General features: G+C 34.0%; 1 protein-coding gene across 15 annotated transcripts in view; it reads left to right on the plus strand.

Annotated features, from left to right (window-relative positions):
• The window catches only part of Dmd (dystrophin), a 2,168,746-nt gene that overhangs the window by 1,824,150 nt on the left and 329,827 nt on the right, over positions 1-14,769 (plus strand). For all 15 annotated transcript variants that reach the window (XM_074062730.1, XM_074062731.1, XM_074062740.1 and 12 more), the window contains one exon: positions 4,462-4,608. In XM_074062730.1, the coding sequence (XP_073918831.1) occupies positions 4,462-4,608 (147 nt within the window). The remainder of the gene's footprint in view (positions 1-4,461; positions 4,609-14,769) is intronic.

Below are 14,769 nucleotides of genomic sequence, written 5' to 3' on the forward strand. Positions count from 1 at the left end.
TGCTAAAAATGTTTGATCCTCATCCTCAAATGGGCTCTCAATGCTGTCTAGCAACCTCACTACATTTTTTAGACAACTCCCTCTTATAGTGTCTTATCACAAGTAATTGCAATGTTCCTGTTTACCCTTCATTCATATTTTATTCAGTGAACATTCATTGCACACCACTCATTGCACACTATGTTGAGTCTGTTGCTTCCTACTTCACAGACAAAACAGAGGCCCTCAACTTACTCTTTCTTATCATCCAAAGTGACCTTCTGTACCTTGCATTAAAAAGGGTCTCTTAACTGTCGAGTCAAAATTGCTGCCTCAAAAATGACATTTCCTTGGTAATAGACAATTCCTTTCTTTTGTCACAAAAGTGGCTGATGACTATAATTCTAAATATATATTTGAGCAAATCCTTAACTACACAAAGATAAGCAAAGATATGACAGGCAATTTAATTTTATACAAAGAAGAAAAGCTTGACATATCAGACTTATATATCATTCTAAATCAGTACTTTTATATCTATAATCAGACAACATTTAATGAAGTGAAAATTCTGCCTGCATTAAACTAGTCATAATAAAATTAGTCTTGGTTTGCTCTTTCATGGAGAACATATTCCAGATGTTTAAGTGATTCAAAGAAAATCTACAGTATAATGGCTCCCTTCAATGTTTTCTCACTTACTGCTTCCAAACTAGAATAAAACCTAATGAAATCCTGGCTTCATTTAAATAGTGAATCATATTCCCCAAAGTTAACTATACATTGTGACTTTTTATGTATAATGTTTAATAATTTAATCATAAATTTATGTATGTAATATTAAAAGCTCTAATATTTGAAATATAGTCAAACCCAGTGCTACATCCATTAGTTAACAGAAAAAGCCAGTTAAATGAGAGAATCATAAAAATATGGCTGAAACATTTTATTTTAATTTAAAGTAGTTACAAATACCCTAATATTGTATGAAGACTTTTTCTTTTAGTCTAGGTTCATTTACTGGAGCTCTCCATAAGTCACACTGATAACACAAATTTTTTGGTTTTCAATTCCCATTTCTTTAATGTAGAAAGAGCCTGTCAGGAATCATGAGAAACATTCTGAATATAGATTCCTTCTAAATTTTTAGGGTTGTTTTCTAATCTTTTACTCTTTTCTCATACATACCTACTTTAAAAATATTTAAAAATATTTATTTCTTTTTAAAGTTAGTTTCCAGAGTATTTGACCTGGTTTTCAAAAAAATAGTAACTTTTTTCTTTAGATGAATAGTACTTTGATTTGGGAAATTTCTAATAAATTATATAATTGCAGTACTCACTGGTAAAAACAGGTTTGATACAATACATACAACTGACAGCTATAATGCACACACAACTAACATCTCACAAAAAGAAAGGGACCATGTATTCTAATAGATACCTCAAACATTTTTTGAGACTGTTAGAGGATTCAGTTGCTGTGTTTCACAGAGATGGCTAATCTGGTGAGTCTTAAGTATAGATCACTTCAGAGAACTTCAGCTGTCATTGCTAGATAAGAGAAAAAGAAACCACAATATCCCATGACATTATAGACTTTAAAGAGAGAGAAATATATATTACAAAAAGAAGGGAAAGGAGAAAGTTATGATTAATTATGAATATTGGAATTTATTTTTTAATCCCTTTCATCCTACAAAATTATGCCCAGGAGTTGGGGAAAGTAAAAGTCAAAAATACTCTAATAAGAGACATTGGAAGATGTTCATTATGTAACTTAAAGGGAACTGAAATCTAGATATGATGTAACCAGGATGGATACTCAAAGGCTGAGTGCTTCACTGGTAAAGGGAGATGTTTAGCACCAAGAGTTTACTTGCAATATGACAAATATCCTGCTATCCTACTATCCTGCCATTTCCATGGTGGTTCCTGTTTATAGTTACCCTAAGAGACTGTTATTTGTGTTACTAGAAATTCATGTTATTACTCAGAAGAGAATGGTTTCATTTTGCAATCATTGTCCTTGTCCAGGTTTCCTCATTGACAATGAAGAAATCTGTTTTGTAACCTTACTATTACACAAAACAAAATGATTATGGATCAATTTCCTTTTAGAAATATGAACTCATAAATTTGGGTTTTAACTGCCTTTCTACGTGAACACTGACTTCTGATTCTTTTAATCCATGTATTTACTCAGAAGGAACTTGAATAATATTTACTGTCAATATTTACCCCTATCAGATTTTCTTAGTTTCAGACAAATTCGATTAACAATTCCACTGTCATAATATTGAATAAAGATGACTGGATCACATGATTTTTTTGCATGCATATGGTCAGAAGGGGCTCTTTTTTATTTTTATTAATATACAATTTATGGTTCCTTTTTTCTTTTTTTGGTAGGGTTTGAACTCAGGGCCTCATGCTTGCTAGGCAGGCACTCTTACCACTTAAGCCACTCCACCAGCCCTTATTTTTATTAATATATGACTCACATATGATAAAATGAACTCTTTTAAAATGTGTAATTCAAAACAGGTGCTTCACCTGTTTTGAGGTAGTGATATCACCACCACTATCTAATGTTAACACTTCCATCACCCCCAAAAGAAACCCCATGATTTTAATGTTTTTTAATGACCATTTTTCAAATGCTTAAGTTCAATAGAGTGATTGCCACAATGTCCTTATAGAACAATCAAAGAGTCTTCTATTCCATACAGCACCACATTTTTAGTGGTGAGGAATTCAGGTTGATTTGAGAAGATAATGCTACTCTTACTTTGAATGTACAAACCAGCTTCCATTTGCAATGGGAGGGAATGCAGGGGTCTTAGATGAAGTCAGTATAAACAACCGTTTTGTCAACACAGTGAACTAAATAGAGAAATAACACCTGCCTGGATCAAGCAAGTCAAAACAACACAAATAGTCAAGTAAATGATGCTGTCCTTGTGCACAGACATTACATTACACAAACCGTTCTCCTAAGTAAGGGAATATGTCCCTTAGAAATTGCTCATTGGGACATTTGGATGTCATGCATCATGTTAAAGATCCATAAATGCCATCTTGATAGGGTAGATATGATGCATGATAATATCCTCCCCATATCTGCATAGGTTCTTCTGCTCAACAGATCTTCATGATACATTGTCTCAGACTCCTGCTCTAGTTGTTCAGAGACAGCCAGGAAGCCCCATGGGAGCCTTCTGAAGTCATTGTTACAAGGACTAAAATACCAGGAGAGTAGAAAGTCATCCCTAGGCCTTGACAAAATACCTCCTCCCTAAATGAAACTGTTTATTATGTGGTTGGTACAAAATATGAATGCAATATTTTATGGTTGAGTGTATCTTTTTATTGTAAAAAGTAGGATCCATTTCTGCTTGTGAGATGCATAAAATTTAGAATCTAGTAGCACTATACTTGTTCTATTTTGCCAACCCAGAATTTCTTTGGAGAGGTACATAATACAGTAGTAAAGAATATGTACTCTGGCTGGTCACCCGTGGCATAACAAACAGGCATTGTTGGCTCATGCCTGTAATCCTAGCTACTTGGGAGGCTGACATCTAGAGAAGTGAGGTTCAAAGCCAGCCCTAGCAAATAGTTTGCGAGACCCCCATCTCCAAAATAACCAAAGCAAAATGAACTAGAGGTGTGGCTCAAATGGTAGAACACCTGCTTTGCAATCACCTGCTTTGCAAGTGTGAAGCCATGAGTTCAAACCCCAGTCCCACCAAAAAGAAGAAAAGAATATGTATCCTGAAAGCAGGCAAACCTGCATATGTATTCCAGGTTACTCCATTTTTACTCACGAGACCTTGACAACATTTAACAATCTGCAAATTTATTTTCTCAAATATAAATGAGAATTTGCTAGCTCCCAGCCTCATATAGCTGTTGTGTAAGAATAAAAATAGTTCATGTATTCATACAGCTCATCACAGCACTAGGTACCTAGGAAGTGCTCAGTAAATATTAGTTATCACTGTTCATCCATTAACAAATATTCCTTAATGTAGCACCACCTCCAGAAAATGTCTTAATCTCTTTGGGTTGCTATAACAAAAATATAATAAGTTATAAATAACAAAAATTTATTTCTTACAGTTTTGGAGCTTTAGAAGTCCAAGATCAAAGCACTAGCAGATTTGATGTCTGGTGAGGGCCCATTTCTCATAGACATCAGCTTCTCACTGCTTCCTTGCATGATCAAAGGGACTTGCTTGGTTTCTGAGGCTTCTTTTATAAGGGCACTAATTCCCAAAATCACCTTCCAAAAGATTTCACCTCTTAATACCATTGCCAGAGGGGTGATAATTTGTTTTCATTATTTTTTAGTATTTCAATATATGAATTTTGGGGAAAGCTAAACATTCAGACCATAGACTAAAGCAAACATCACTAACACTGCACCCCAAACAGAATAAGATGTCTTACATCTATAATCTCATTATTTGCTTCTTAGGCACTTCGGGGAGAAATTGCGCCTCTTAAAGAGAATGTAAACCATGTCAATGACCTTGCTCACCAGCTCACCACATTGGGCATTCAGCTCTCACCATACAACCTCAGCACTTTGGAAGACCTGAATACCAGATGGAAGCTTCTGCAGGTAGGCACATTATAAGCATTGTTGCTTTTTGTTACAATAACTAAAGCTTGTTTGTAAGGAACCACAAAGGCAATTTCTTCATGTGATGGTCACAATGATACATGTCTGTGAGGATAGTATATTTTTTATTGTTTGACAAGTCCCTAAGTAAATATTTTCAAGCTGTTAATATTCATTTTGGAAATGGCTAAACGTTAGACTTCAGTGTGTCTTACAATAAACGTGGGAGATAGTGGTGAATCACAATGGAAGAATTGAATTAATAGCAGGCAATTCCTTTGTGCTATTATTTCTTGGATTCTTAAAACATCTTTCCCTTTGGAATCATAATTAAAACAAAAATCAATGGTAATATATGTTCTAAAACTGTTTAAAGAACAATTATATTTACATATGGAAGTTTTTCATAGGATTTCAAAATAAATGTAGGAAATATAAGTGTACTCAAGATCATACTTACTAATTGTGGGACCTTGGGAAATTTATTTAACATTTTTATGCCTCAGTCTTTTATTTGAGAAACATATAGAATCATAAAATTCTCTGCATTGTTAGTTTATTGTTAGGATGTATAAGTCACAGTGTAAAGTGATTGGAACAGAATCTGCTACACATCACTCAGTAAGTTCTGTTGGTGTTATTACATAAAGGTTTTGAAATCTGACTTACTAGGTAGATGATCTTGAGTCCATTTAAACTCTCTGGTTGTCTGTGCCCTCATCTCCAGCATAGTTACTATGATATTGAATGAGCTAATTCACATAGAGTTCTTTGTATAGTACTAGGCTCATAGTAAGAACTCAGAAAATGGTTGTAGTGGTGAAGGTGTGTCTATCCCTATGCAAAGGACACTATGTTATACCTCCAAACTATAAAGCTGTTTTAACATAGAATTAGAGAATCATTTTCTCTCCTTCCCAATTTCATGGGATATAGACAGTCTGCTCCTGAGGACAGAGAGAAAACTGAGTTTAAAAATATTTGCCTTCAAAGTTTTAATAAGAAAAAAATGATAAACCAGATTACTTTCCCATCGACAGTCCATTTAGAGTATGATTGAAAGTCCTGTTAAAGATTTGTTAGATCTTTAATAAAAGCAAGTTCCAAATTCAAGACCTCTTGAGATCTCATATAATTTAATTCTTGTTGTGTTGGATAATCTTGAAATATACGTATGATAGATTGTTATAAGTGGCATTGACTAAAGCAAGGCAATATAGTTAAGTGATTTTATGCCTTACTATGTCTGTTGGCTTCTTAGTGGTTGAATACTATTAAAATCTTATCAGTTTCATCCTTAGTATATTTTTATTTTATATATAAATAAGGAAAATAATGAGTCTAAAAAAATTAATAGCCACATTTGTCCCATTCTAGCACTCTTGAATTATATTTTAAATTTTCTTTTAGAGAGCTGAATGCCACATTTGTTTTCAGAATGTGGTACAAGATTTGTAACAACTGTACATAAATTTACAAATGAGGTCAATTCTGACTGATAGGAAAAGTTTTAAAAATCAATGCTATGTGATCCATTTTAGTGGTCCCATTTATTAAGATATGAAGTATGAGAAAATACTAATAGCTTAATATTTATCTGTTCTTAGAATGAATGAGGACTTGATCATAAGCACAGAAAGTACATGTAAGGAGATAGTCTGGTATAGTAAAAAGAACATTGGAGTAAACATTAGAAGATCTAACTTCAAACTTAAGCATAGCTGTTATGTGATTAACTTGACAAAGCCAGTTAACCTCTCAGCTTTAATTCCCTTCATTTTTAAAATAAGACTATCCATTTTGTCTAAGGCAAAATTCAATTCAATTCTATGATTCTGTGTCTGGATATCCAAGGGATATACACATATGACAAAATTTAGTTTAGAACCAATAAAGATGCTCCTTCTATTCATAATACAGATGTGGCTCGTTAGAATTATGTTTCACCTTCTGTAACTCTAAATTTAGATCCTTTACCCAGAGCCCACATAGACTCAGCTTTCTTACATTAAACAGTTCAAATCAGTTTGTGGTAGATGCTCTTATTGTAGCAAATTTCACATTTCTATTTTTAAGAATGACCTTAAAGATATGCTTAAAATGTGTTTTTACCAGAAAGTTGATAATTTCAAGGTTTGGGTTTGCACATAATTGAGTCAAGTTGATTTCATACTTTTCTTTGACCATAATTCTAACTGCTCCACTACATAATTCTAACCACCGCTATATTATAAATGCGAGTCTTCATTCAAAAAGAGAACAAAGCAAAGAAATGAGGTTTACATCAAACAAGTTTATTCCATTACTGGAAGAGCAACTCACCCTGCTGTTGAGAATATTTTACACTTAGAAGAATGCATGTAATACTAAAGCATTATTTAGTTCCTGTAGCGAGAAGCTTGAGCCCACGATCATGACAGCATATTTGTGCAAAAACAAAGAATTTAGTCACTTACAGTGCTATGTCAGTTGGCTAAAATCATGTTATAAACCAAGTACAAGTTCATATTTGCCTCTGTCAAGACAAAGGAAAATTGGGAAATAGAGAACCGAAGTAGTACAAAAGTAGATAAAAATGTAAGAAAAGAAAAACAGTCTTAAATTCAGGCAAAATAGTATAATAGAAGGAAGAGAGATATGCTGTCAGGCTTTGTCTTTCTTGACAACAGAATATCCTGGGTTTGTTACATGACACATTCATTTTTATTTTAAAAGAAAATTGCACCGATATTTTAGCTGTATGTAAAATCAGTGAAAATGCTGGTAATATAGTTGTGACCCTTAATAGAAGAGTAAGACCCAACATGAATTACCTGTATGTAGAAAAAGAATGGTGTGCAGAGGGTTCCAAATTTAGTTTGAATCCACAAATAGAAGTATAAGAGTCATTGATTTACCTGTTTGAAACTTTATGTGGGAATGAAATCCTATTTTCTCCTTCAGACTGCCCATTGGATATGGATGTGACTACTTGACCATTTGACAAGTGTGTTTATGGTGTGGGAAACCATCATTCCTTGTCATTACAAAGAATTCTCATATGCTCTCTCATTTAATCTTCACATTATGATTATGTTTTACAATTGTGATTATATTTTATGATCATTTTGACAAGTGAAAAACAGACTTAGAAATCTTAAGTAACACATCACAGTCACATAGGTTGTAAGTATCATTCAAGATCTGAACCAAGTCTTGTGAACTGCCCTTTTTGTTTCCTCCTCTTAAAGTCCTGTTAAGTTTGAACTCAACAAAATTTTACTTTGAACCTATTTTGGGCAACACAAATGTGAAATACTTCATTTTCTTCATACTTCCCCTCTTTTTTAGTGATTCTCAGGTATATTAACTTTGAAATATTCCTTTAAGAAGCCGATAGATTAATGAGCCCAGTTCAGTGCACCCTTAAATATCACACTTGTCATTTTGAATATAAAATTTTAAAGCATTATACTCCTCATTGCCTTTAGAATCATCAAATGTAATAAAAATCAACCAAAAGTGATTTTAATAAATTCTCTCTTAAAGCAGAACCAAAACTAATATTTGACCAAGTAGAAATGGAAATCAAAACCAAGGGGAAAGAAAGTTAAAATGAGAAGCCTTTTTAATTTTGATGCAATGCACATACAGTGAGTGGCACGATAATATTCTTTATTTACCAAGTGCAAGTAGCAGCATGGAAGGGAATGGTCTACCATTTCTCTGCATTTGTGAGTAAAACCACAGATAGCAGCAGAAGCTGAAAATACACTTTAACATAAGGAGTCCATTCTTTATTGAATGTAGGGACTTACGGAATGTGAACACTTGAAAAAAATCAAATAATATGGAGGCATTTCTAGGTATGAAATTCTTAAATATGTTAAAGAACAGCATCATGAATTATGTATCTTTTTAAAGGTTTCCTAAGATTCTTCTGAAGTCATGCAGGCATCGCTATACTCCATCTGTACACCACTGTGGTAACTTTCTCTCACAGGGATCTAGACTCTCTTATTCTGCATACTTTGTCCCTTTGTTTATTCTTTCCTTCTTTCATTCAATCAGCACTTATTGAGCATCTGCTGTATAGTAAACAGACATGGTACTTTTCCTATTTGATCCAAGAACATACTGACCAGAACCCCCTTTCCTGCATATATCATCTTAAGAAAAGCTTTATAGATGGGTTTCTTTTATTGTTCCCATAATGATGCTCCACCTTCTCTTTCTCCATGTTATAAACTGTATGTATGCATGTATATATATATAATGCTGAGACTGCAAAAGCAATATGTTTTGATATCTTGAGATCTCTGGCTTACAATTTCTTCAATGACTTCTAACTGGAAATTTAGTCTATATAATCACATTACCAAGATTTGTGAGAGAACATGGGGATCATAGCTTACTGGTCAATATAAGTATTTGTATGGCTTCATTTTAAAGAAACTAAAGCATTTGGTTTTAAAACATTAAAAATTCTAACCAAGAAGCTTATGTTCTTTACCTTGGTGAGATAGTTTATCTAAGCAGGCCTTATATACATACATATATATATATATATATATATATATATATGTTTGTTCTTATCAACATTGAGCATAAGATCTGGTTCTTTAAATATGTTGACAGATTTTGAACATTTTCCTTACACCCTTCTTTTTTCTAATGATCCTGTACTAACTGTTTTGCATTATGGAGCGCCTTCTAGGCAGGGAGCCTAGGTGAGTTGTACCATCTGTTCCCACAAATAAAATGAGCCTATTACCACCTGAAGGTAAGAAAAGGACATTCAGCCTTCTTCACTTCAGTTTTGCTAAGGAATGGTTCTACTAATGTCTTCCTAGCATATTCTTTAACTTTTTCTTCTACAAGACCTAAAATTATTCTGCTTGTGAATAGAACACAGAACTTAGTCTGAGGTCATTCTCCAAGGAAATATATTTTTCTATATCAGTGGTTCTCAAATCTTAGTGAGAATCATGGCCAATTGGAAGGCTTATTAAAACACAGATTGCTAGGCCCAACCACCAAAGTTTCTGATTGACTAGGACTGGGGTGGAAACTGAGGGTCTACATTTCTAACAAATTCCCAAGTGAAGCTGATACGGCTGACCTAGGGTCCACATTTGGAGAAGTATTGTCCAACATTAAGCATTTATCAGGTAGTCAAGTTTTAAAGTTTAAAACGCACACATGACTTCTGTCAGACACCTTGAAGGGTTTCAACTGTACTCGAAAAAATTAAGTATAATGCTATGCATAAAACTCTGTTTTACAGGAGTATTATGGTGCCATTGAACCATGGACACCCGAGCACTTCACTTTTCTTTGAGGCACAAAGAGGAGGGTAAAGGAGAACTTGGAGGATGAAAACATTTATTAGATTCCCAGTAACACTATTTGCTGCTGTATAGATTTATATTTACTGTGCTTCAAATCATATTGTCTAGAACTGAGCTGTCCAATGTGGTAGTTTACATATGGCTATTGAGCCAGTTCAATTGAAATGAATTGTACTGTAATATACACATCAGTTTTCAAAGACTTAGTACAAAAAATGTAAACTATCTCATTAATATTTTTATATTGATTGCTTATTAAACTGATAATATTTTATATATTTGGTCAAGTAAAATATTTTAATATAATGAATTTCACTCATTTCTTTTCTGTGATTATTCAAACTTGGGAATTTTTCTTAAAAATAAGCCTGTCACTATAACTGGAGTTCTAGGTCAGAGGCTTTATGCCAGGATTTCCACATGTCAGGTCCAGCCAGTCATCCCAATACTCCAAATAAAGAGAGTAGTCATAAAGGGCAGACAAAGGAGATTTATTATGTGGCATGGGTATGCCACAGGAAAAGGCAGAGAGCACTTCATCACATTTTCAGAGTATAGACATGAGCTTTAGGTTTAAATAGAGGAAGAATTGGGGCAGAGGACAGGAGGTATGTATAATTATTAAACAGTCCTGGTCACAGATGTAGTCATGATCAGAGATAGCCAGAGATGTGGTCTAATTGCTTATTCTCACAGGATGGGTCAGGCAGGTGTTTTGTTACAAGAAGAAAGTCATTGTTACCTGGCAGGGTGGTAGCTTTGACTCTGTTACAAGATGTTTTCACATCACTCTTGTCCTTCCTGGATTCAAGGTGACTGCAAGGTGACTGACTTGTCAGAGCAAAATGGAGGCAGGTATGCCAAGCTTTTATGTTGCTTTTAGTTACTCTTTGGATATTTGCAGAACAAAGTGAGGAGTTGATACTTTTCAGCAAAAGCATTTTCTAAGTAAATGCTATATCACTTCAAACAAAACAATAGGGTTTTTTTCTTTTTACTTTTTTGATGTGCCTATGAGAACATTTAAAATTACACACGCAACTTTCATTGTATTTACATGGGTAGCACAAGTCTAGAACTAAGTTCTCAAAACCTAGCATGGCTAAGAATCACCCTCAGAGATTCAGTTAGTATTGGGTAAGGCCTATAATTCTGCATTTCTGTCAGGCTCCCAGGAGATGCTATTATCCTGTGACCACAGGTAGAAATTCCTTCCCACACCATGGATTGTGGAATTTTACAGAGAGGGGTAAAAATAGATTTTACATTAAGCATTGTCTGTAGCTTGAATACAAAATTCTTTTACCCACATACTACTATTTTTTTAATAAGGAAAACAATTGTGTTACTATACTTGGATTTTTATCCGCTGATCATTTTTTCTCAATTTACAGATACCCAGTAGTACTTCTATCATGTGAGGATCCTCCTGTTTTTGAAATGTTAACAAGGGATCCACATGATTAAAACAATTAGAAGCCGCTCTTATACCTCCACCACATATTGCAGTAATATGTAGGAAAAACACCTCTAACATGTTCTAAACTAGGTTGCTCTTTTAAAAAGATTTCAACTATAACATCTAGCTTGATGTGCCCACTGGCAAGTTTTTAAAAAGTCGAAGGTAAAGGAAATAAAAAGAACATAGAAGAATGTATTTGTTTTTGGAAAGGTCAGGTCACAGAGGTTTTTTGATATTAGGAATAGAATGACCCATGAAAAAAAGGACAATTAAGTTCTAGAAAAACATCTTTTCAGTAAGGAGAGAACAATCATTTATGTTTAACCTCAACTCTGTTAAAAGTAAAAAAGAAAGACGTGAACAAGGCCCTTTAAAAAAACTGAAGAAGGAAGGTGTAAATCTAAATGTACAGGATAGTGACAACCCTTGAAACATATTGAGGTCAAAGTGCACTGTCAAGCTTAAGAACATTTGGTTTCCAATATTTTTACAATTACTTGTGCTCTATTCAAAAGAAATGATGCTACAATTGCCCAGGTAACCTTGAACGTAACATGGTCCAGATGTTCCAAAGTCTATCCTCCTCATCCCAAAAGAAGGACTAGAGCTCATTTTCAAAAGTATTTTCTATTTTTAAAAAAAGGCCTCAGGATGTGTAGGACTATAGAGAGAAAAATGAATGATGTAGAGAGTGTGACATAAAAGATATTATATGAGGTATAAATGGGAATGAAGTCTTCAGGTGTCAAAGAAATATTTAGGAGTTTAAGAGAATGAAAGGCATTTTTTCAGACATTTTATAAAGTGAACCCAAGTCATTATGAAGTGTTAGTTAAGTTACTTGATTGCTTGATTGTTAAATACACTACTTAATTTCTAATTTGTTATAATCAAGAATTATTTGGTTAATTCTGAAACTAGCCATTACAGTAATGATATGTGTTTTATTATTGTTTTAAAAATGTAATGTTTCCCTATTAAATGGGTTTATATACCAAATTTACTTCTTTATGCATGCATTTGTTTTATCTTCATGATATCTCTAATTGCTTTCTAGAAATGTGTATATAGTTCTGGGTATCTACAATTGCCATAGTGCTCTTGTTTTCTTGTCCTCCCTTATTCTACAACTGGTGTTTGCCCTTGCCTCCAATTTCTCACTGCTTTATTCTTTATTCTTATAAGTGTTCTCTCTCCAGTCTGACCTCTCCTGCTCTGGAGTTTGACCCCACCCACCCTTTCTTCTGCATTTGTTTGCCCTGGTTGTTTTCCTCATTGCTTTTCCCACTGTCCTGCTGCGTGTGAAACACTCCACCAGCAGCTGCTCACAGTTCCCAGGCTACGTCATGCCCAGCATTCAAAGAGCTGCTGTTCTCACATTTCCACCAGAAAGACGCCCCCTCTCCTCCTCCTCTGCACATTCCTCCAGAAAGTAGAAAGAACCCCCTTTCAGGCCATATGAAAAGCTGCATATTAAAGCCAATTCTGTTAGGAGGATGGATAAAAGCTTACAAAATTCAGAAATCCTAATTTTGAAGATAAATACTACAAAATGAATTTAAAATTACTGTAGGTTTTCCTAATACTTCTTTATTTTTATAAATTGCACACAGTCTTTAAAATATTTATCATTATGATATAAATTCTTTCATCACTTCATATATTAATGAATTTGGTAAGGTACATATAATAAATTGAAATATAGAAACATAGTAAATTAGAAAGTGACTATTAGATAAGTAATACAGCCTTTGCACAGTCATACTCTATTTGGCCAATGTGTTTCCATGATGTAAATTTGAGAATTGTTTTTATTGACTACTATGCATTATTGAGATTAATAACAAGCACTTCTATAGTACTTACTGTATGACATTTGATAGTCTGAGCACATTTACATGTACTATTATTTTTAAGCCTTACAATAACAATAACTCTATGAGGTAGACACTATTTTTATCCTCATTTTACAGATGAGATAAGTAAGGAATCAAAAGGTTAGGTGACTAGTCTAAGGTCCTATAGCTGATAAGTAAGAGAGTCAGGGTCTGAACCCAGGCAGTCTAGCTGGGGGATCTGTCAAAACTACCAACTATACAATACCATCCCTGTGATACAATTTTGGTTGACATGACAATATTTCCTCTTCATTTATAATCTAGACCCTTAAATTAAAAAGACTAACTTTTCCCTTACATTTATCAATTTGTCAGGAATTACCCAAATCAGAAGTAGAGGAAATGAACATTTAAAGTAGGATAATTATATAAATCCCAGAACACAATCAGGAGTTGCTTGTTTAATGCAGAGACTAGATTATTCACATATGAAAAATTAGATCCACCTTCTGTAGGACCAACAGAGTTTAATAATCAAATGCTTACTGAAGTGAGCAAAAAGTACTCCTTCTGGTTCAGTCATCCATTTAATAAATATTTTCTCTGCAATCTATTCTGCCAAAGTCTATATAAAGAGACACAGTGGTTTTAGAAGAAAAAAAAAAGCTCTCTCTGTCCTCATGGAGGTTGTAGTTTATGGGGAAGACAGACACTAATGTTTAAATTATTAAATAACAATGTAATTATACACTAACTATGTAATAATTACAAATTGCAGTGTCTTGAAAGAAAATGCAGAATAACAATGAGAATCTAAAAGAAAGGGACTCTGTGTGTATATGTGTGTGAGAGAGAGAGAGAGAAAGAGAGAGAGAGAGAGAAGCAGGAACAGGCAATCAGGAAGCCTTCCCAGAGAGTGGCCTTCAATCCAAAACCTGAAGAATGACAAGAAGTTAACTGAATGATTTTACTGTACATCCATAGCTCTTGTTTTTAAATGTCCCAAAGCTTGGGACTAACAAATTAAGCAGAGTAGTAAAAATCCAGAATGTAAATTTATTAACTGAAGATCTTTTGAAGTAATGGACTACAGAGTTAATATATAATTAAGTCACATCCATGAAAGATTTCATTATCACAGACAGAATCTTGTTTAATTTCTTTTTTTTTGTAATGAAATATTTGTAACACCTTTATTTTTTTAATTTTTATTCATTCATTCACATGTGCATACATTGTTTGGGCCATTTCTCCCCCCTGCCCCCTGCCCCCTCTCTCTCCCCCACACCCCCCGCTCACTTCCAGGCAGAACCTGTTCTGCCCTTATCACTAACTTTGTTGAAGAGAAAGCATAAGCAATAATAAGAAAGACAAAGCATTTTTGCTAGTCGAGTTAAGAGTAGCTATACAGAGAGATTCCTAGCATTGCTTCCATGCTCAAGTGTATTACAACCCAAGTTGATTCATCTCTACCTGACCGTTTCACTAGTTTCTGATCCCCTTCCCATATTGACCTCTGTCGTTTTAATGT

Source organism: Castor canadensis, chromosome X, assembly GCF_047511655.1.
Source record: "Castor canadensis chromosome X, mCasCan1.hap1v2, whole genome shotgun sequence".
Lineage (NCBI taxonomy): Eukaryota > Metazoa > Chordata > Mammalia > Rodentia > Castoridae > Castor > Castor canadensis.